Source organism: Microtus pennsylvanicus, chromosome 6 (genome assembly GCF_037038515.1).
Source record: "Microtus pennsylvanicus isolate mMicPen1 chromosome 6, mMicPen1.hap1, whole genome shotgun sequence".
In the NCBI taxonomy this organism is placed as follows: domain Eukaryota; kingdom Metazoa; phylum Chordata; class Mammalia; order Rodentia; family Cricetidae; genus Microtus; species Microtus pennsylvanicus.
This window is the reverse complement of record NC_134584.1, coordinates 25665959-25688670: the sequence shown is the minus strand read 5'-3', so window position 1 is coordinate 25688670 and position 22712 is coordinate 25665959. Positions and strand designations below refer to the sequence as shown.

The window sequence follows — 22712 nt, the reverse complement described above, 5'->3', positions numbered from 1 at the left end:
GGACATGACAGGAAAAGAAAGAGGGGAAGAGAAGAAGAAAAGAACAGAGGGAGGGGAGGAAAAGGGATGGGAGGGGATGGAAGGGAGAGGAAGGGAAGAAGGACAGATTTTAATATTACAGAAACTCAAGCTTGCACTGAGTGAAGAAAATCCAGAACATGTACGAAAGAGAAGACAGCCTGTGTTTAGCAAGTCTGTGACATCCTGCAGCTCCCAGCACCTCCAAGGACTGAGCACACAGTAGGCCTTCAACGTATGTCATCTGACATGAAGGAATATCTGGGAACCATAATCTGTCCAAGAAACCCGTGCCTGTCATTCATCTACCCTGCCTGCCAACCGCTGTAGCTCTTCAGCTCCAGTGACCGTAAGTGAAAGCAAAGCACCCATCATGCCTCGCCTTACCCAGTCTACACAGGCCCAGTGTCCCACAGTGCCAGAGGCTAGGCTCCCAGACACCCCCACCTGCATGGTCCACATCCGGTACAGCTGCGTTGCCTGAAGCATTGCGCTCTCCTATTCTCACAGCAACCCTATGGAAAACCTTGAACGGTGATCCCTTCCAGATGAGGAAACCAAGGAACTAGGAGATCAATCACAGAAGCAGGAGCAAATGCAAACCAGGCCCAGATCCCTGTCCCACCTAGGCTCGGCTCCTCAAAGCTGAGGCACGCCAAGATTTAAGACTGCATCTGTAGAGCACAACACATGGGTTCAAAGGCAAATGGTAGCCCAGGAAAAAGAGAAGACGTCCTGAGATGCTGCCAGGCAACCGCTCCAGCCAAGGAGAATCCCTGTCTTTTCCCTCTGCTCCAAGTTCACTTTCGTGTGCATATATCATGTTTGTGGCAAAGCGTTATAAATTCAATCCCTCCTCTTATGTCTGTGTTTGACTCTCCGCCTCACCTGAATTCCTGCTGTCTGAGTTCTCAGGAAGGCCAGGTGAGTGAGGCCACAGTTGCGGATGGGATTGGGCAAGTAGCTTCCCACTCTACCCCTTTGGAGACGGTGGTGAGGAGGGTAATAGGACTAGAGAGAAATGCCGGTAGATGCCATAAAAATATCTGTAGGGCAGAACAACTGCCTACTCTCTAGGTTTTTTTTTAAAGTTCAGTTTTAAAAATCCCTTCAAATACTTTCATTCCCCCATGTTGTATTATGCGCTGAACTCTTGTGGCCATAAAATTTGGGCAAGACTGGGGATAATTCTGAGGACTCAGCGAGACTGAGACTTTTAATAAGAGAAGAGACATGCTGTCAACTATATTTTCTAAAAGTACCAGTGAAAACGGATGCCAGGGATGCTGGGCCTCTAGAGGTTCTCAACATGTGTGTCTCGACCCCTCTGCAAGTCACATATTAGATAGCTATCTGCAAATTAGATACTTGCATTACGATTCATAAGAGTAGCAAAGTTACAGTTACAAAGTAGCGATGAAACAATGTTATGGTTGGAGGTCCCCCACAGCATGAGGAACAGTATTAAAGGGTTGCTGCTGAGGAAAATGGAGAACCCCTTTTCTAGAACTGGTATACAGTCTGTGTGAGGGGCTGTCTGTAAAGCCAGATGGTAGAAACTTTTGGAATTACAACTCTGATTATGGGGGGTTAAATTATCAAAGAAGACCCTCATAATGATACTCTGGAGTGCTGGCTCAGGTGAGTCTGTCCACTGTATGTTTCCATTGGTCGCTCATGCTCTGAGGTAGAAGACACTTTAGGGTCTGTGGAAGACGCAGAAAGGTGCCACACAACACCCACCATCCCTCCCCCCTTCCAGAATCTCACACTGGTTTTGATATTGGGGAGTCCAACTGAAAACACAGTTTTTGACCTGGTTTTTTATCCAGGGGTAGGCTATTCTCAAACAACAGGAAGCTATTCCAGTTGTTTGAGATTGGCTACCCCTATATAAAAACCAACAAAGAGAGCAGAGTCACCTGGAAGGATCTCATATCTGCTGTCCTTGACCTAGCTTGACTAGCCTTAAGCCACGCCCCTACAGCCCCGGCCACAATCTTCCATAATTGAAAAGGGACACAGGAAAAGTAAGAAGCTTTTAACAGTAATGACCTTCTTGACAGATCCCTAGCATGAACCTCCCTCCTCCAGAGCTCTTTCAGGTCAAAGAATCCTCTACATCTGCGCCACTCCAGTTGAGGGACTAATCGCTCGCAGGTGTGATTCATAATGCATGCAGCCCTGTAGGGTGGATTAACTGAGAGTGGGTGGCCGCAGCAGCAGAATGTATCACACGAAATAAAACTAGCATCAGAGAAAAGTTCAAAGGCTGTACAGTTTTTAAAGTCCCATGCGCAGTGGTCCAAGCGAACTAAGACTAACAATCAGAGTGGCAAATATTTGTTTAATAGTCATTATGTTTCCTAAGATGGGGGACATTTAACATATATTCTCTCCTGTGTTGACTTGTTCCTCAGCCTGGTGTATCATTCGAACAGACTAAGGCTGCAAGGGAGGGCAGGTTAACTCACTGTTCAAAGATCAAGTTAAGCTGTTGACTCTTAAGTCTTAGTAGAAAGACAGTATAGGGGTCAGTCTCTCAGGCTGACTGAGATCAGAACTCAAAGTCTGAGCAAATGTACGGTAAAATGTAAAATAATGCAGATTTAATCAGAAACATCGAGAATTCATTGTGATTTGTGTGAAACCATTTTGCAATTAAAGAAGACAAAACTGGAGGTAAAGAGATGGGAGTTAAGAGCACTGGCTGCTCTTGTGGAGGACCTGAGCTTGGCTCGCAGCACCACAGGGTGTTCACACCCAGATGCCTTCTGCCCTCTGTGGGCACATGCACACGTGCCGGGCACACACCCGCACACATAACATTAAAGACGTGAATCTGAAACAAAAAAATTAAAGAGATAACAAAAACTTGAATCCATAGACTAAGGTTTTAATGTATAAATATGTAATTTAAATATAAAGATATGCATGAAGTCTATGATTTTTGCAAGTTTTCTCTAAGTCTAAAAGTCACTGGTTGCTCAAGCTAAAGCAGTCAGTTTGCCCAGGCATAGTATCATACACTTTAATGCAGCACCTGGGAGAGAGCCAGCGGATCTCTGTGGGTTCAAGGCCAGCCTGCTCTACATAGAGAGTTCCAGGATAACCAGGGATACTTAGAGAGACTCTGTCTCAAAAAAATAAGTCCCCAGAACTCACATAAGGAGAAACAGCTCCATAAAACTGTCTTCTGAGCTCCACATGCACACCACAGCACGTGTACACACACATCCCACAGCACGTGTACACACACACACCCCACAGCACGTGTACACACACCCCACAGCACGTGTACACACACACACCACAGCACGTGTACACACACATCCCACAGCACGTGTACACACACACACCACAGCACGTGTACACACACCCCACAGCACGTGTACACACACCCACAGCACGTGTACATACACCCCACAGCACGTGTACACACACACACCACAGCACGTGTACACACACCCCACAGCACGTGTACACACACACACCACAGCACGTGTACACACACACCACAGCACGTGTACACACACACCACAGCACGTGTACACACACACCACAGCACGTGTACACACACACACCCCACAGCACGTGTACACACACCCCACAGCACGTGTACACACACCCCACAGCACGTGTACACACACCCCACAGCACGTGTACACACACCACAGCAAGTGTACACACACACACCACAGCACGTGTACACACACACCACAGCACGTGTACACGCACACACCACAGCACGTGTACACACACACACCACAGCACGTGTACACACACACCACAGCAAGTGTACACACACCACAGCAAGTGTACACACACACACCACAGCACGTGTACACACACACACACCACAGCACGTGTACACACGCACACCACAGCACGTGTACACACACACACACCACAGCACGTGTACACACACCCACAGCACGTGTACACACACACACACCACAGCACGTGTACACACACACACCACAGCACGTGTACACACACACACACCACAGCACGTGTACACACGCACACCACAGCACGTGTACACACACACACACCACAGCACGTGTACACACACCCACAGCACGTGTACACACACACACACCACAGCACGTGTACACACACACACCACAGCACGTGTACACACACACACACCACAGCACGTGTACACACACACCACAGCACGTGTACACACACACAGAATAATAGATTAATAATTAAACTACAGAAACTTTGCTTATGAACAAAAATATAAATTCTGATGAAGATATTCTTGCAAAATTGATAAAGGATATACCAGTACAGAAAATTTCATCATAATCCAAAACTATAAATTGGTAAAAACCTCTGTATGAGGAAATTTGCCAATTCCCATCAATGTTTACATATAACAACTGAGCCAGCATTTGCACTTCTAGGAATTTATATTATATATAAATTATATATAATATATAAATATTATAATATATAATATATATATAAATATATAATATATATATTATAATATATGTCTACCTGTGTGACTATAAGTGTATATACGTATCAGACTATTCAATGTGCTGTTCTTAATAACAAGAGGCTGGGGTAGTGTTAAGAAATAGAGATTAATTGAAGATGTACTAGGTAGTTGTACCATAATATGATCATTTTATTGAAAAATATTCTTGCGAAATATACATACATATAATAGACAAAAATATGTATTTTCTTTTTCTTTCTAAAAAATTGCAATTTAACTTTTTATCTGAGTGGTAGAATTTTAGCTTATTTTCTTCCAGTTGTTTTTATAGATTTTCCAAAGTTTCAGCAATGCTCACTTATTATAATAACAGAGGAAAGCAGCACAAGTTTTATCCGTAGATAAAGGAATCCTAGTAGTAGCTTTTATTATTAGAACTGTGTGCATAATACATGTAAGTGTGCTTGTCTGTTTATAGCATGCATTCTTACACATCACCTTAAATTCCGTTTTTCATCTTGTAAGACAGAGTAGATGTTTTCCCTTTAAGCTGTTTTGACCCCTGTGTTAAAGAACTCAATATTGCAGTCCCTAGTATTATGACATTCTGGACTTAAGTCAGTAAGTGAGAACAACATCCTGCTTAACAGAAAAGAGGGACGGAAAGACTATAATGGTAGCATGTAGCATGAAATACTGCATTTATCCAGCAAATACCACATGGCCAGGGCTATCCATTACAGGAAGCAGCGGTTAGTTCTGTTTCTATCAACTTTTCTTTATTCCCCAGAAGTGTGTTATATTATCTGTATATACACAATGATCACTGCTTAAGTAAGCCAGGAAATGGGGGCAGGAAACCACAGTGAATGTTTAAAGGCTTGGATCCTATCTAAATAACTATACATCATCAACAAGCTCTCAGAAGAGCTGTGTGGCCTTGAGCAGTCAGTGTATATGTTTGTAGAAAAAAAAAAAATCCTCAAGTGTCAACTTCCGAGACTGTCCTAACTACAGTGGGAGGAAAGGGCTTTGTATTTGTGCTCATAATGAGCCCCTTAAGCTTCCTTCCATTATGTGGGGGCTGGGGACATGACTCAGTGGTTAAGAGCCCTGGCTGCTCTTCCAGAGGAGCCAGATTCAAAACCCAGCATCGGCATGACTTACAAGGGTTTGTAACACTAGTTCCCAGGGTATCCAATGCCCTCTGTTGGCCTCTTTGGGTACTGCACACATGTGATGCACAGACTGCATGCAGGCAAAACACCAAGATACAGATACTTTATTTAAAAAAATTAATCCTCTATTACACAGCCCTTGGGAGTTTCCCTAAATCCATTATAAGGAATCGAAGATATCTTCACCCTATATGTCAGTGAATCATGAAATTCTACTTAAGAAAGGATTAACATTCAGTAAGCTACAAGAAGGGAGGGTTAGGAACAAAGACTTCCAAATGCTTTTGTCTCAACTTGCAGAGTTCATTATTCTATTTCCTATTGTAGCCTATAAGAAACACACACATAATATGAATAAACAATATATTTACATATTATTTGATTACTAAAATTTTATGACGCAATAACTATGTGCTATGTGCTAACTATAGCACACCTTGGCATATTCTATCCTATAGCCTATAGGATAGAATTCATATCCTATAGTTCTAATCTGTTCGTGCTACCTAAAATCCTATCCCAAATCACACTTAAATTATTCTGGCAATCTGTCCTGACAAGAACATCTGGTGCCGGCATGTATGTTCCTGTGGAGTTAGGAATGGGCTATGCTGACCCACACAAAATTTCCTTGACACCCTCGGTACATGGCGACTTTTGCTCCCACTGGGTTCTTGGAAAAATATGAAAAGCTTGAGAAACTATGAGGCACTGTGGAAGTGCTCAGGATCATGAAGTTTCAAAATCAAATACGGTTCCCATGGTAACAGAAATCACATCTACGGACCTCACTAAAGCTTTTGACTCTTCCTCACTCCTCTTTCTGACACTTGAGCAGAGCTGGAGAAGCTAGAAGCGGTTACCGTAGGAAGAACTGTTGAAGAGCTCGATGTTGAAGAAGGCGTAATCTCCGCTCGTCATGCCGTGTCTGTGCACCGCCAACATGATACTCCGGATGGTGTCGCCGCTGGCACACATGATAACCACTGGGCAGAGAAACAATGTGTGAGTCACCCAAACACAACAGGCTGACAACAGGCCAAAACAACCAGGCGACCGCAGATGCAGACTGGGCGGTCTATATAGTCTTGAATATCTCCTTGTAAACTACCTAATTCATGGTCACCACTTATCCACAGGAGGTACATTCCCAGATCCCAAAGCATTCCCAAAAGTTGGGTAGAAAAACATACCATGTTTTTTTTCCTAAATATACAAACTTATGACAAAACTTAACTTCTAAGCTAGACACTGTGACAGATGGACAATAGTAATAATAATAAAACAGAACAATTATAACAATATACTACAACAAAAGTAACTTAAAACTTAAGAACTGTTTGCTTGCAGAAATTTTCATTTAAAGTTTTCAAACCACATGGCTATGGGTAGCTAAATTCCAAGATGAAACCGTGGGTAAAAGGGAAAGGCACAATAATTTAACTTAGCGAAACTTAGCAAACAACACCCCAACCAAGCGATAAGAAGCAGAATCACTTTGAGGACACAGATACAGCAGCCTCCTGATGGAACACACAGAAGGCCAGAAATACACAAACGGGCAAAGTGCATGTGGTCAGGAGGGAGCAGCGACAGATCCAACCCAAGTGATGTTAGGATGCATGACCCACCCACGCTCCTTAAAATACAACTCTCTGTAAGGTGACATTTCACTTCAGGTCTGTAGTTAGATAGCAGGATGTGTTTGCATTAAGACTCTTGTTTTCAGGACTACTACTGCAGTTGTTTATGTAAACACCCTTGTTCTTAAATGTTTTGAGAAAGCTGGGGATAGGAGTCTGTCTGTAGAGTCTTTGCCTAGTGTGCCCACAGCCATGGGTTTGCTCCTCAGCTCCACACAAAACTGGGTACAGCGTGTACACCGGTAATCTCAGCACTGTGTGGGCCATCCTCAAAATCTGAGTCCAGACTGCGTTCAATGAGACTTTGTCTCAAAAAAAACAAAAAAAGAAATGAGTTTAGTGATACAGAGCATGGTCCTGTTAAATTGTTCTAAAATGTTTCATAACATAATCTTTGTATTGCCTTTGTAATTTTGTACGTATGTATGTTTACACAAACACATCTCAATAGTGTTCAATCCCAGATACTCAAAGGTCGAAAAATCAAGTCTACCTTGGGCTATATAAGGGGACCTTATCTGAAAATCAAATAGATATAGATCGACAAGGGATGGATGGGTAGAAGGATGGTTTATTGATTATTAATACATGCATATGTACATACATACATCGGAAATCAGAAGAGATAGGAAAGAGAGGGAAGTATATGAAATGTTAAGAGAAAAAGACAACGTATCAACAATTGGTGAAATCTAAGTAAAGGCTATACAGCAGGAAGAGCTGGGCATGGTGGTTTGTGCCTATAATTCCAGTGCATGGGAGACTGAGGCAGGAGGATTGCCATAAGTTTCAGGGCAGCCTGGGCTACATAGTGAGCTCTAGGCCACCTGAGCTGCATTGTGAAACCCTGCCTAAAAAACAGACAAATGAAAACAGACAGGGGACAATGATGACTGCTTCTCTTTCTTAATAACACAGTAAACACCTTCTCCGGGGAAAGCAGTGGATGGGATCAGAGAGAACATTCCTCTGGCAAATCATCCATGAGCACACACCTTCTTCTGTGTTCATTTACAAACACACAGAGGAACAGAGACTAAGGTCCCAGCGCACACACACATTGGCTTTTCATGGTCGTACAGTTTGCACTCACGCCGTCGAATATAAGCGGCTTTACACAGCTTTAAGAGATGGTTGCCCGTGACCTAAGGGTGACACGGCTACAGTGGAATGGGGACTTGGCCACTGCCCAGCCAATCCTCCCCCTGACCAGGAGAACTGTATTTGCCTCTTACACAGACTGCGAGGAGAACCTCAGAAGCCTGGGCACTGTAAAAACCGCCTTCTCGTGATGCGTGCCAGCCCTCTGAGATATGTGTGCTCTTTGTAAAAGCTGAGGTGCTAAAAGACATAAAACAAGCTGCAGGCTGTGCACAAACAGCCTTGCCATTCTGCATGGCAGCCTGGACTCCTGTTGATGCCGTTCACTAGGCGCGTTAGCTCAGGGCGTCAGGCTCTGATGGACATTTCTAACTACAGAAAGGCTTCGTGCACAGGGTAGCAGCACCTTAGGAAACATGGTTTGGGGACACAGCAAAATTCCTGAACCCCATAACAGTAGGCGTTGCTTCTTTTGGAAATAATTATACATTTGGGATTTTAGAAAAATCCCAAGATGTCTCAATAAAGAAGCTCTCAAAGAAACTCCTAATTACTAACTTGAGCCCTCATTGTAGATCAAGCCCCTTCAATGGGAAAAATCACAGGCCGAGTATCTCGTAAAATAGCCAACAAGAGGCGAAGGCTGGGCAAGTTTGAAGAGCATGGATTCCAAGAGTGGGTATCTCCAGGGGGGTCCATGGAGCTCTGATTGGCTGTCTACTAAGGATCCCTTATCAATCTGTATCCAGTGTTTAGAGTTCAGTGTATCTCAATAGCCATATGTAGCAACTGGATTCTGCTGGCACATTGGGCACCTAGCCTACAAGTTGTTTATAAACAGATTGTCAGAGCTGTGGTTTGCTTAAGTTCCATAGGGGACCAGAATGGTCACGAATACACTTGTGTGGATATCTCCTGCATCTAGGCATGCTAACTGGGAAGCCAAATTATAAGCAATCGGATGCTACAAAGGAGGTAATAAGAATCGGAGAAGCGGGGGTGGGGGGATTCAAGCATCCAAAGGTACTGGATGTTGACCCAAAGCATCCTTTTTAGAGCCATCCCTGACCTAGGATAAAAGAGACTGCACCCTGAGGCCAAAGAATTAGCACCCTAAAGTCCCGGATGACCTGGTTTTCACGGTCCTTATGCTTTTACATTCCTGCTTTGCCTCTTTATCTTGCTTCTCCCCCTATTTCTACCACTGCTTCTGATTAATTTTTCTGATTGTGGCTGAGCAAGTGTGTCAGAGAGCAACACTCATCCACCTGTTCAGACTTTGGTTCTTTTTAGTCCTGACCATTTTGTGTCGAGTATACGGTTTACTCCCAAAAGGAATCCTCTTGCCCAAGGTCAGGTGCGGGGCATTGTTTCTCTCAGATAATCCAAACCCACAACACATGTTATCATCTAGTTCTAGTTTAAGCCGAAGCAAGAGTTTAATACCACCAACAAAGCACTTAGAATAAAGAACCCTAGCTTTTCAGGGTGTTCCTCGATCTTTTAGGGTTATCTCACTCATGCCTAACTGAACTGTGGGTACGTTTAGCAAACTTTCTTTTGTATGATTTATCAAAGACTTGAAATGTTCCTCTTTTCTGAGATAGTTTCCTGTTTTCACTCATATTCCATTGTTTTATACCGTAACCAAATTACACAGTTAATAAGCACAAGTGACATGCGCAGATTCAGTACAACTGTGGGAATGTACGGAAGCATGTGTCACCCTCAGGAAAACTTACCAGCTCCCCGGACCTCCCAACAACAGGTAAGATTTACAGAGAAACAGGGTCTGCCGATCCTCCTACACAAATGGACGTCAATGCAGACAGCTTTTGTGATATCAACGTGCATTTCAATACATAAACATTAACTGGCTTTCTGTTTGTTTTAGACAGGGTCTCTCTGTGTGACCCTGTCCTGTCCCAGAACTCGCTGTATAGCACAGGCTGGCCTGAAAACCACAGACGTCCACCTGCCTCTGCCTTCTGAGGGTTGGGATTAAAGGTGTGCCACCAAGCCTCACTTTAATACATAGATATTTATTTGAGAACAAAATATTAAACCAGAAAAAAGGGGATAATGATATGATGCTAAGTGTCCTCAGTAGCCATATTTTTCAACCTATCCCCACTTTAACTTGTGACATTAGGTGTCATCCTTTCCCTTCTCGGGGCCACACTGTCCCCCATAAATGCTTTCTCATTATTACAGCATGTTCTTATAATCAAAGGGGTTAAGTGTACAGGAGTGGCTTCAAATGTTAATTCAGAAAGACAAGGGGTATCCACACACATATTAGGGGAATCTCCTTTCCCCACTCGGGTTTCCATTTAGACAACTACAATGAATTAGCACTCCCATCTCTCTTGCTGGAATTGTCTTATTGGTGAGTCGGGAAGAGCAGGAGAAATGGAGAGATGTGCTGGGGCTCTTTCTCCTCTGAGATATCTCCACTCGCACACAACACACTGTGGGCTACAGTAGACACATGGGCAAAGAGTTGGCAGCTCCTGGCAGAGGACTATCAAGTGAGCGATGCTCTTTATGATTTGCGGCTGTCCCTACCTACAGCTGAGGGTGAGCAGACCCTTTGGGCAGCATCTTAAATGCGTGCTCTCCAACTAGTCTAAAGGAGCAGTAAAAAGGGCATTTCCCACATTCCCACCTGACTCTTACACCCGTGTTCCATGGAGGGCTCTACTTAGACACAGGAGAAAGGAACTGCCGCATGCAGGCAGGGCAGAGTACACCATGAGCTGCTCACTGAGAGTGTGATCCTAGAATTGAAAAAGGCAATGGTACGGGCTGAAGAGTTGGCTCAGTGGGTAAGAGCACTTATTACTGTAAAGGACCCAGGTTTGACTCCCAGCACATCACCTCCTCGGCACTAAGGCACCAGGCACGCATGAGATGCACAATATACATGCAGGCAAAAATGCATATACATAAAATAATAGGAATAAATCTAAAAAAATTAAATGTGATAGTAATTTTGGAGAGCAGCCAAAAGAAATCCCCAGAAAAAAGGCATTTGGGGGCAAAAAGTGGGGGACAAGATGCATAGAGAATCAGCCAGGTGCTGATTTAACATCAAGTTAAAAATGCACAGTAAAAATGAAGGGGATAAAATCATCAAAGAAATAGCTTAAGAAATTTTCTTAGGATTAAAAGACATGAGTTTCTGAGGAAAGGGGGCCTCCCAAGCCCCAAGGCAAAATACTGACAGCAATGTGTGTGGTGGTGAAATGCTAGACCACGGAGAGCAAGGAGGTTCTAAGATTTTCCTGGGTGGGGAATTATAAACACTAAGTCTGGAGTGTAAATCAATTCAAACGAACAGCAACTTCAGAACCCAGAAGACAATGGGGTCATTCTATCAAATTTTGAGGAGGAAGGTTATGTATAGCATGGATTTTACCATTATCTATGAGGGCAAAAATGAATAAAATTTCAACCGTGAAACATTTCAAAATGCATCTCTCATCCATCCTTGGTCAGAAATGCCCTGGAAGACGTGGTCCACCAAAACAAGAGCATCAATCAAGAAAGGAGGGCACACAGGGACCAGGCTCAAAATGATAGGTGACGGAAGCCTTGGGAAGACACTAAATAGAGAGCTCAGAAGGATAATAGCACAGGATGCCAGGAAAATGACTAAGCCGAAAGAAGTCAGGAGCCTGGAGTGGAGAATTTACAGACGATGTCAGCCGTCAGTCCATAGGAGACTAAACAAACAAAGGGGCTTTTTTTTTTTAACATGGCCCCAAGTGGATCAACTGTGAACAACATTTAGAAGGTAATATAAATATCAGTTCTGACTACAGAGCTCAGCAAAAAATGCTGACAAGATGCTATCAGAGGAATGAACAAGGGAGACTCTTGCATGTGTAGTTAGCAGATAGTAGATGTTAGCAGAGAACTCCGCCATTCTCCGCTGGCATTCCAAGAGACAAAACCTAAAACCAAAGAAAAAAATCAAAAGTAGCTTATTATTTGGAGTTCCAAAGTCAAATTGCTATGAACATCCACAAGAGTCAGAAATGAGGCCTCTGGTAAGTCCAAGACAGGGAGGAAGTGACAAGAGACTTTCTCCTGATAAGACAAGTCATTTTCTGGTCTTACATAGATATGTACCTAATTTGGATGAAAATAAAAATCTAATTTCTTCCTAAGGCAGGTTTTTCTGCTTCTACATTACAAAGCAAGGGATGCTGTTTACAAAAGACAGTCCACACCCTTATTTCTCCTGTTTGCCAAGCTGTAGCCACCCAGGGGCTCTTGTGTTTTCTGCACTGTGGACTGCAGTACTTTTCTATCCTGCTACTGTGTGCGAGGTAGCTTTATGACGGGTTCTTGGCTTAAAAATTCTGCTGACAAATTATTTGGTCATTTACACAGACTACTAAAAATAAGTTATTCTTGTATTCATTAACTATTTCTACCTCTGAACTCACTATCCAGGCCCAAATAAATAACATAGCCATAACTAAAAGACTAAGACTAGTTTTCATGCAAAACCACTGTGTGTAGATCACTTCAAGTTCTGCATCTCCGAACAACATAAACAAAAGAACTATAACCTTTCATTGCTTGAAACAATGTATTTCTCTCTGTCCTTTTTATAGTAAGTATATCATTTCATCTGATATATCGAGGTCAGAAGTCAGCTGCATAAATGAACCCAGTAATAAATAAAAAGCATCTGTCTGTTGTTTGTTTATACTTTGGGACAGCAGGGCACATTCTGTAACCCTGGTTGACCTTGAACTCGGAATCCTTTTGACTCAGTTTTCTGAATGCTGGGATTACAGACACGTATGTACTGCACACCCATCTAAGATCTCGTTTGTGTATGTGAATGTGTGTGTGTGTGTCTGTGTGTGTGTTTATGCCACAAACATCTATTTCCTAAAGTGTTTTTTAGAATATTCTTAGTAGCTGGAACAGACAAATCCTGAGTGGAAAAGGCTAACAAGACTTAGCCACCTGCCCAATGTATCATCTTGTCCAGTTTCTGTTGGAATTTCTGGTGGAAAAAAAAACAATAATGTCTCCTTTACACTCAAATTTTTATCTGGAATTAAACACAGAAACTTTACAAAAAGACTTGGATATTCAAAATTTACTGTCCAGTGTTCTCTGCCACCCCCCCATGTATATAAAAAATTGGCCACTATCTTGTAATAAATGCAATACATAATCAAACAGCCCCTTGTAAAATCTCATCTCCTGCTCCCTACTTCTCGAAGCTGCCTGCAGCTAGCATTGATAAACTTTCTATTGTCTCAAGCCTGGGAGCTGAGATTGACTCCGTGTCATTACCTTAGCCACTAGTATAAGTGAATGCTATAAGAACACTAAATCACACTTGCCGAGGTATATCTATTTTAAGTATATTAGACTTTTTAAAGTTTTTCAATTATTGATTTAGGTGGTACACCCTAGGAGATAAGAATTATTTGGATTGGGGGAGGGTATGTTTGGTTGGTTGGTTGGTTGGTTTTTCATTTTCCTTTCTAAAGGGCATCATGTAGCCAAAAAAAAATTAATTGCAATATTACTGAAATGGGCACAGGTCACTTTTTAACAGTGAAGATATTCAGATATCCATAATTTGATTTTAAAGTTAAAATGTTTTTTCCAAAAGAGGAGGTGGGAAGGGTTCCCAAGGACAGAAGATGCTCTGTGGCAGAATGCTATCGGCTTCGTTTTTACATTTGGGTAAATACACTCCAGACCTCAGACATCAACTGGAAAAGCCCTGATTCTCATCCAGCTCCTTGCTTCACAGAAGAAACAAGTTCCGAATTCAGTGCTTTGCAAAGTGGAGGAGCTACATCCTGAGGATTGTGCTTCTCAGCCAGGAGTGCTTCCCAGGACCCCAGGACGTGGCTTCCCCTTCTGGGTGAAGGCGATTGTTATCATACAGAAAACAGCACCCACTACAGTGAAGCCACACGTTTATTGCCCGGATCGGTGTTGTTTCAGTGCATTCTGGGGGCTTAGCTCCTTAAACCTTCCCAGCATCCCCAAGATGTGGCTGTTACAGAAGCCTGCTTTACCTCAAGAACAAGCCTGGGATACAGATTAACAGCCCAGAATCCTGCCAGCTAGCATGTGGCTGAGCCCCAAACTCTACTGACAGCATACACTAAAGCTCTACTTAACACCTTGGCTATCCCAGTGAAGTAAAGCTTCAGATCCACAGGAAACATCCTGACAGCCTTAACTTTCTCTACAAAGAGTAGGAAATTGAAAGGAGCGCAGCCTAAAAAAAATATTTTTATTTGTATTTTGGAAAGTCTGCCATATCACTGTTGGAGACAGGTTTTAGAGAAAGAATCCTCCGTATGATCATAACCTTATCACCTGTAAGATGGCACACACCTGTCTAGCAAACTTTCACCTCTAAACTGGATGGCGGAAAGGGAAACGAAGAGATATGAGTGTATTTAAAAACAGTAACAGGGGCAGCATGCAAGCTGCCTTTAAACCAGGACACACCAGTTCCTGAGCCCGCGCTCTCTCTCTAGCCCTTCCCGCACGACGGCTCCTAGAGCCCAGTGCAGCTCCGGGGCCACACAGCAGACAGACGGATCTGCCAGGCTTCTCATCCCAGGAGGCCACTGTGCCAAGGTCACCACCTCACTCGGTTCAACAAGGCAATGACAGGGTTTGCAAACCTGGGATCTAGCCAGGAGGGGACACACCCCCATTCCCCTCCTGCCCTGGGTCGTCTCCAGGTTTTTAGTGCCAGCACCCCAAGAGGCTGCAGTAGCCTGAGGACTGAGAGTGGAAGGAAAGCAGATGTGGGTTTCTCGCCCAGAAGGGACAAATCTGCCACCACGGGACGGAACTTTCTTTCCTTTTACATAACCAGGACCCTGCCGGGGCACCTAACAGTGATTCTGTGCAGAAGCCTGGAGTTCTTATGGTCAAACTTGTCCTGTCCACACTGTCTACAACACCTCTTCACTTTACAGGGCATGCTCACTCGAGTTCAGAGTGGCCAAGTAGGAAAGAGAGGCCGCTGTGGCGCCACTCAGGAAGCTTTTCCTGCCCACCTCACCTGTTCTGAGTCCCCAAGCTTCATGCTGCGCTGTTCCGCAACAGGCAGGCACAGGTCCCCAGCGTCCGAACGTCGGACAAGCCTGAAGCCTTGCTGGCTCGGGTCCCCTTGGGTCTCACCCGGACAGCAACCCGGAACATCCGAAGCTTTGCGGGGAGGGGGGAAAGGGGAAATGCCGCGGATATTCCGAGCGCCTGCGCACCAAGGGAAAGCAGAGGCGGGATTTCCAGAATGTTGTGAACCCCAAACAGGACACCCCGACTCATGCCCTATGCGGAGATTCCGCCTCCTTCAGCTATCTACACAACAGAAAGGCGGGCAGTAGCTTCACACGCACCCAGTAGCCATGGTCGCAACCCCCATACTGAGCTCTCTCTCTCTCTCTCTCTCTCTCTCTCTCTCTCTCTCTCTCTCTCTCTCTCTCTCTCTCTCTCTCTCTCTCTCTCTCTCCCCCTCTCTCTCTCTCTCATTTGGCTATTGTTCCAAGCCCTCTGTTACTCGGGGAGAAAAGCCCCTGGAGAAGACCCGTGGGAAGGAGGCTCCGCACAGGATCCTGCGCGTGCTCGGGTCAAGCCCAGCTCTGCGCTCTTTCAGAGTCTGGGAAGCCAACGCGCCCGGGGGAAGTGAGTGTCGCCGGAGTCCAGACACAGCGACGCACTTTGGTGGAAACCACAGAAGCTTGTTTATATGAGACTAGAGGGGGCTTGGAAGAGTAACACAAAGAGCCTTTAAAGGAGATCTGGGGTCTGGGAAAAGACCAGCCAGGGAAGCCAGGGGACCCCCAGGTAGTCAATGAGCTGCGCGCCACTGCTAGGCGTCGCCCTATAAGGGGGGCGCGTGGCAGCAATGGACAGAGTAACAAGTTCCTTGAACGCTTGGGACCCCGGAACGGTCCAAGAGGGAAAATCCTTGGTGTTTGACAACACCTGTCATACTTCGGACCGCGCTAGCAGTAGGCTCGAACGTTCCCTCGGCCAGATCCACTTCCCCAGTACTCTCTAGGCACACCCCTTCCACCGCGAAGGGCTACCCTCAACCCGCCCCTGGGTCAGGCAGCTCACACCTGAACAAGTCCCCGCGTACAGCCTCCTCGGGTCCTCGGATTTCGGGGGAGGGTGAGATCTGCAGAAGGCTGAGTTGATGGGGTTTGGGGAAAACCACCTAGAACCACTGGGACATAGCCAAGGACCCGGGTGGCGCTCCTGCTCACCTCGCTCACTGCTCTGAATGTAGCGCACGATGTCGTCCAGGTCCAAGTCTTTGGTCTCGTCGAAATTGTAGGCAGACGTGTGCAAACCCTCCTCCTGGAAAACCTCGTGGACCCCCTCTAGGGTAAAGTAGCAATTCCTCTCGAGTTTGTCGTCGCTGTAGACCAGGGCAGCTCGGCTCCAGTGGTGGTGGCGGAACAGGGCGAGCATCATCTCGCCCATCTTGGCATAGGCAGGCGCCACGCGCGTGAGGTGCGAGTACTCCGTGTCCTTGTGCTGGAAGCCGGCGGCCAGAGCTCCTGCAGACAACATCGGCAGGTCCCAGTGCGACGCCAGCCGGGCCACCGGCGCTACCGCGTACTCGCACACCGGCCCCAGGATGAGGTCCGGCTTGGCTCCGCGCGCCGCCGCCACGCGATCCACCAGGCTGAAGAGCGCACGATTGCCACAGTCCGAATCTTCGTAGGCCACCTGGAAGCGAGTGCCGGGAGGCAATAGCCTCCTCCCGGTGCCGTTGCCCTCCACGCTACGCAGAGCGTACTCGATGGCCGGCTTCACCCGGGCCAGAGAGAACAAGTACGAATCGTCCCGGGGCAACAGCACAAGCACCTCGATCTTTTGAGCCGCCAGCGCCTCTCTCTGCCGGCGCCCGCTGCCTGGCCCGTTGTCCCTACCGCCACCACTCGGGCCGCCAGTCAGCCGCGCCCGGGCCAGCAGCACGCACGCCGAGAAAGTAAGCAGCAGCAGGGACTGCATCGTGTTGCCAGCAAGCCCTCGCCTAGGCTGCCCGCTCGCCCTCTGCCCCCCGCCCACCCTGCCTCTTTCCTCCCTACTCTTCTCTCTTCTCTGTCCCTGCGCCCCCTTGGGCGCTCCGAGAAAACAGAATATCCCCTTGAGTAAAGCGCCAAAAGAAAGAGGAAGACTCCTCTTTAGTGTCCCTAGGTTTTCAAAAAAAAAAAAAGGCAAAGAAAGAAAAAGAAAAGTTCACCAAATGTAAACCTGTGCGTCTGTAATATACATATAGAGTTATTATAAATATATAGATTCTCCCTTTGCACATAGACTTAGAGGTGGCTTTCTATTTGGGCGTTGCTAAGGTTGCGTTTGAAGGCGTTATTTGTAAAAGAAAAAAAAGTTAGACTTGTCCAGGTGCTTGTAATTGACGGTGCACCTCCTTCGCGTTTGATCCCATTGATTCGCGCGGGTTCCTGGATCCATAGCCGGTGTTTAAATAGCGTGGCAGTGGCGGAGCGCGTTACCACACATGGCGAGCCGAGGCCGGGCTTGTCTCTGCAGCGGGTGGGGTGGGTGGGGGTGGGGTGGGGTGGGGGTTGGGCTGGGGGAGCCTCTCATTAACATTCTTACATCAGGGCTCCTCCCCGCACCCCTGGCCTACTCGCGGTTGCCCGGTCCCTAAGCCCCACTCCTTGCCGGTGCTCAGCTTTGGCCCAAAGCCGCAGCCGCCCACGTCTACACCCGCGGGAGCCTTCGCGGCGCGGCGCGACTCTAAGGTCCCCGCCTCTCTCTGGCTCCACTCTCTCTAGCCCCCATTAAAAAAAAAAAAGTATAGATAGATATTTGAAAGAAATGCGCGCGCACACATGCACAAACGCACACGCAGACACACACGCTGCAAAAGGGGGTGGGGGTGTCTCCAAATTGGTGGCTTCGGCGCAAATTTCCATAGGTCTCACTCGCTCTCACCTCTTTTCTCGCTCCTGCCTCGTTCTGTCTGGATGCGGCCAGTCCTGTCCCGCACCTGACCTTCCAGATTCCCGGAGCAAGGTCGGAGAACAAGGAACAAGGTCCCAGTGCCAGAAGATTCTTTTGCGGACCTAGTATGCCCATCTGGCCTGGGCGGTTTCCGAACCCGTCCTTCCCCCACCCGGCGTGGCTCCCCTTCCTCCGGGCTGCTGGGGCATGCTAGAATCACAGCGGCTGCAGTCGTCGCCTTGTCTCGGGGCACAGACCCCTCTGCAGGGTCACCGAAGCCAGGAAAGCGAAACTTGTTGCTTCCAATGGTAGGTAAATGATTCCATTCCAGGAAGTGTCACGGAGCTTGAAAAGCATCCCCCAAAAGTTCTGTTTACTAAGCCCCACGGGGGAAAAAAAGAAGAAGAAGAAAAGAAAATCTTCCCCAGAGAATCCCTAAGTGCCGAACAGCAGTCTGCTCCAACCCCAGTGCTGGGAGATCCAGCCTCTTCTGCTCCAGAATTCCTGAGATTCTGGGATGGCCAGAAAGGTCCTGCCTGGGAGACCCAGTTTTCCCACTAGTCACAACTACCACAGCGATGCAGACGGAGTGGAAACGCTTGTGGGGGTGTCCGAGACCCGAGGCGCGGCGCGCAGGACCGCGCAGCTGCGCAGGTCCAAAGGGCCTGAACCCTTTTTTCATTGTCACGCAGCAAAGACATTTGCGATGGGAACAGGCTGTTGCACAAGGTAGTTCTGACACTAAAATCCCGCAAATGAAAGTTAATTTTAAAATGTTTAAAATGTTCTTTAATTTAGCTGGGCGTCGGTGCGTGCAGGAATTCTATTAGTCTAAAACGTACGCCCTCTTTCGGCAGAAACTTGCACGCGATTCTTCACTGCCCAGGGCGGTTTTTTTTTTTTTTTATCCCGAGACTCCAAAATGTCTTTGCTCTCGTCTGTGACTATGAAATGGCAAATTGAGGCGTTCGGGGACATGGCAACTCCTGGCATCAAAACTCTCTCCACCGTCCTTCCTAGAAGTGAAAATGTAATTCTGGACTACGTTTCATGCCCAGAGCCATTGAGATATTAGTTCTGCACTGTGGTCCCTAAAACTTTGCTCTAAGTATGACTTTCTAAATCCTGGGTGAAGTTTTGTTAATTTAATTAGAGCTGCTAACCAGTAGTAAAAGAGGCTTCTATATAAAATTTAATTCTGAAGAATTATCTACGCACATTGGAAACTGATATTTAGCGCTTCACAACAATTAAATCCTTCCTGAACTCTTGGGAAAGCAAACATTTGTTTATAGGCTCATAGTTATTTAAGAAAAAAAAAGACAAGAGCTAAATCCTGGATTCCAAGGGTCTTAGTGGATTTCAACTGGTTGCCAGGAGACATGAAGAACCAAGGTTTCCTGTTACCAAACGGTATGCCCTGTGTCTGGGGAACGCGGGCCAACGGCGATATGATTCTGCAGTGTGTGGTGTGGCCTCACTAGGACTAGGATAGTCTGAGGTTTCAGTGGCACCCCGTGTGAGTGCCTCTGCATCTCAGGCCTCGCCCTTGGGTCAGCAGCAGGGCAGTAGGATTACGTCATGGCTAGGACCATGGCCTCCCTGTGGCCTTTGGGTAGGAGTGCTCAGCTTCCAGCCAGGAGGAAGCTGTGGAACTGCCCAGAAACAGCGGGGAGGGGGTCACAATGTTGCTGCCCTTGTGCTTAACAAATCCATGCAGGTTTCAAATGAACAGAAGTGGGAGTTAAAATAAATAAATAAGTCTTCAAACACAAACAAGAACGAGACTATAAACAGTAACACAAGTCTATGGGTTTGTGTTAGGATGATTTTGTTGGCTGTCCATCGAAGAGTTCTTTAGGCACCCAGCTGAAACTACCACGTAGTTTTGCCATCTTAAGCCGGAAAAGGCATCTCTGCTTCTACAGTTGAAGAACCATGACCCAAAGAGCATACATGATGTTCAAATACCTGTTTGTCCCCTGCGGACATTTTTTATTAGGAAAGATCACCTGTAATACTGTGTAGAACAGGCTCGGTAACCAAGCTGATTCCCACCGGAAGTGATATTCTTGGTATCACACTGATACCTGGTGACCCAGGCCTGAAAGGCCAGCTCCTCTGGAGGATATCGAATTTTAAGGCTGCCTGGGCTATAGAGTGATTCAGGGCCAACCTAGAGAATTTAATTTTATAAGGTACTGTCACCAAATAAAAGGTTTTAAGAAAAAGACAAGAAAAGAGGGCTGGGGCTACAACTCAGTGGAATTTGTCTAAGATAAATTCAGTGCCTAGTAACACACACACACACACTTTCATACACACACTCTCACACACAGTCTCTCACACACATACACAGATTCACATACACATTCACACATACACACAGAAACACAGACATACACTCAAACACATACTCTTATATAAAAACAAATTTTCAGGCTTTCCAGAAAAGCAAAACTGAAAATAATAGCACTTGATATAACCTTTGTAATATTTTAACAGAAATACTAGCAAAACAAGGAAAAGAGAAAGGGAGAAAGGAAGGAAGCGAGAAAACAGAAAGAGCCTTGAACTCAGGTTTTAAATATTGTTCCTTTCAGGGAGGAGGCCGTGGTTTTCCACATTCAGAATTCAATTATCTACTTCAATTGTCAAAGAAAACAAAGGAAAAAGATTGGCCAGTTGAAAGCCCAAACATGTCGGTGTTGAATGTAGTATTTCGGAAACTCGGAGGCTTTTATAGAATTTAGAAATGCTTTCGTCAATATCCGAGAGCTGTTTTGTTTCTAGTTCTGTTGAGTGAAATTTTTGTCCAGATGTGTTGCAGCTATCGCCAAGAAAGACTACCAGGTGGAGAAGTTACCACGATTCTTGGAAATGTAGTTTTAAAAAAAAAAAATGCCTGGGCCTTTTTCTCTATAATCCCCCTGCCTCAGAACCCTGGCTAAGACCTGTAAAGTGAGGGTCCTTGCAGACCTTCAAAGGTCCCTCCTTCTTGTCCAGCCAGTCCTGAAGTCCCACTAAAGACTACCACAGGGAAGCCTTAACCCACAAGAACATACTTCTGGAGGCAGAATTGTTGAAAACACACTTCCCCCTAGAGGCAGGAAAGATGAAAGGACACCACACATAATCCGAGAACCTTTCTGTAGTTTAACAAGTACTGAGATTTTCATTTTTTTAACAGACAGTTGGTGTTTTATAGGAAGCTATTCAAGAAGTGAGAGAGAAATCAGTGGACACAGAAATGCTTAAATCGAAATCTGCCTCTGGGTCTCTGCTCTCCTGGGGGGTCTCCATTAATTGACCCCTTTCTTCTATTGTACAAATCTGTGATTTTTTGCCAATATTACGAATAATAGTATGTGTTTTTATTTAAATTTATGACTCAATTTATTTAGAAGCTATAGTTAAATGTGGCTCCAAGGGCTTCTTTGAAAGTGCAGGCCTTTCTGTCTATTACAATATTGTTTTCATTTCTCTGAAGACGTTCTGAGCCATGATGACAGTAGAAAGATTTCTGAAATCCGTATCCCCCATCTGTGACTTGCCCTGAGTACTGACATTAAAAATACAAACAATATAGTGTTATTAATTTATAGACAACTAGTCTAATGTAGTAAAAACAGGTATGTGGACCAGGGAGATGCAGATAAAGGTACATGCCACCAAACCTGATGGGCTGAGTTTACTTCCCTCGAACACACATAGTGGAAGGAAGGATAGCGTGGTCTCTCTTAAGTGTCCCCATGATCTCCACGCATGTTCCACGGCACACAATACCCTCCTACACACATACACACAAAATACATAAATGTAAAAAACGTGGAAAGTATCTTGATTTACATTCTTAGATAGCAACACTGACTATTTGGTTGGGGTTTCTGTTGTTTTTGGTTTGGTTTGTGTTTTGTTGTTGCTTCCCTTTTTTAGCTATATACTGTGCTCTTTGGGAAAGATTCTGAGAAAGTGAGTAAATATATGAAATGGGATTAAGGGCCTCCTTCTCCTTAAGCCCTTGGAGATGTTAGCTCTTTTATCTGAGTTCCACAGCACTCAACAGGTCTGTGACCACACTAGTCTGTATTGCTATCCACCTACCTATTTATTTAGGTAGAGGCTGGGATTCTCTCCGGGATAGTTATCGTCTGTGAGAGGAGCATGCCCTCAGAAACCTCACAAGCAGACCTGTACACTGTCATTCTACAGATTAAATCAGTTTTCTCATTTGCTTTTGATTTGTTTGTTTCTTTGAGATGGGATCTCCTGTAACCCAGGCTGACCGTGAATTCCCTATGCAGCCAAAGATGACCTTGGATT

General features: G+C 45.5%; 1 protein-coding gene across 4 annotated transcripts in view; it reads right to left on the bottom strand.

Moving 5' to 3' along the window:
• The window catches only part of Npr3 (natriuretic peptide receptor 3), a 60896-nt gene extending 42063 nt beyond the window's left edge, over window positions 1-18833 (bottom strand). Inside the window, exons 1-2 of one of the 4 annotated variants that reach the window (XM_075975873.1) lie at window positions 18381-18833; window positions 6516-6638 (exon numbers count right to left, since the gene is read on the bottom strand). In XM_075975873.1, coding sequence (XP_075831988.1) covers window positions 6516-6630 — 115 coding nt within the window. In that variant the 5' untranslated portion in view covers window positions 6631-6638; window positions 18381-18833. Of the gene's footprint in view, window positions 1-6515; window positions 6639-15468; window positions 15702-16678; window positions 17651-18380 lie in introns of those variants that run through there. The other 3 variants (XM_075975872.1, XM_075975871.1, XM_075975874.1) reach the window with 3 other exon arrangements.
• Between the last annotated feature and the right edge of the window lie 3879 nt (window positions 18834-22712).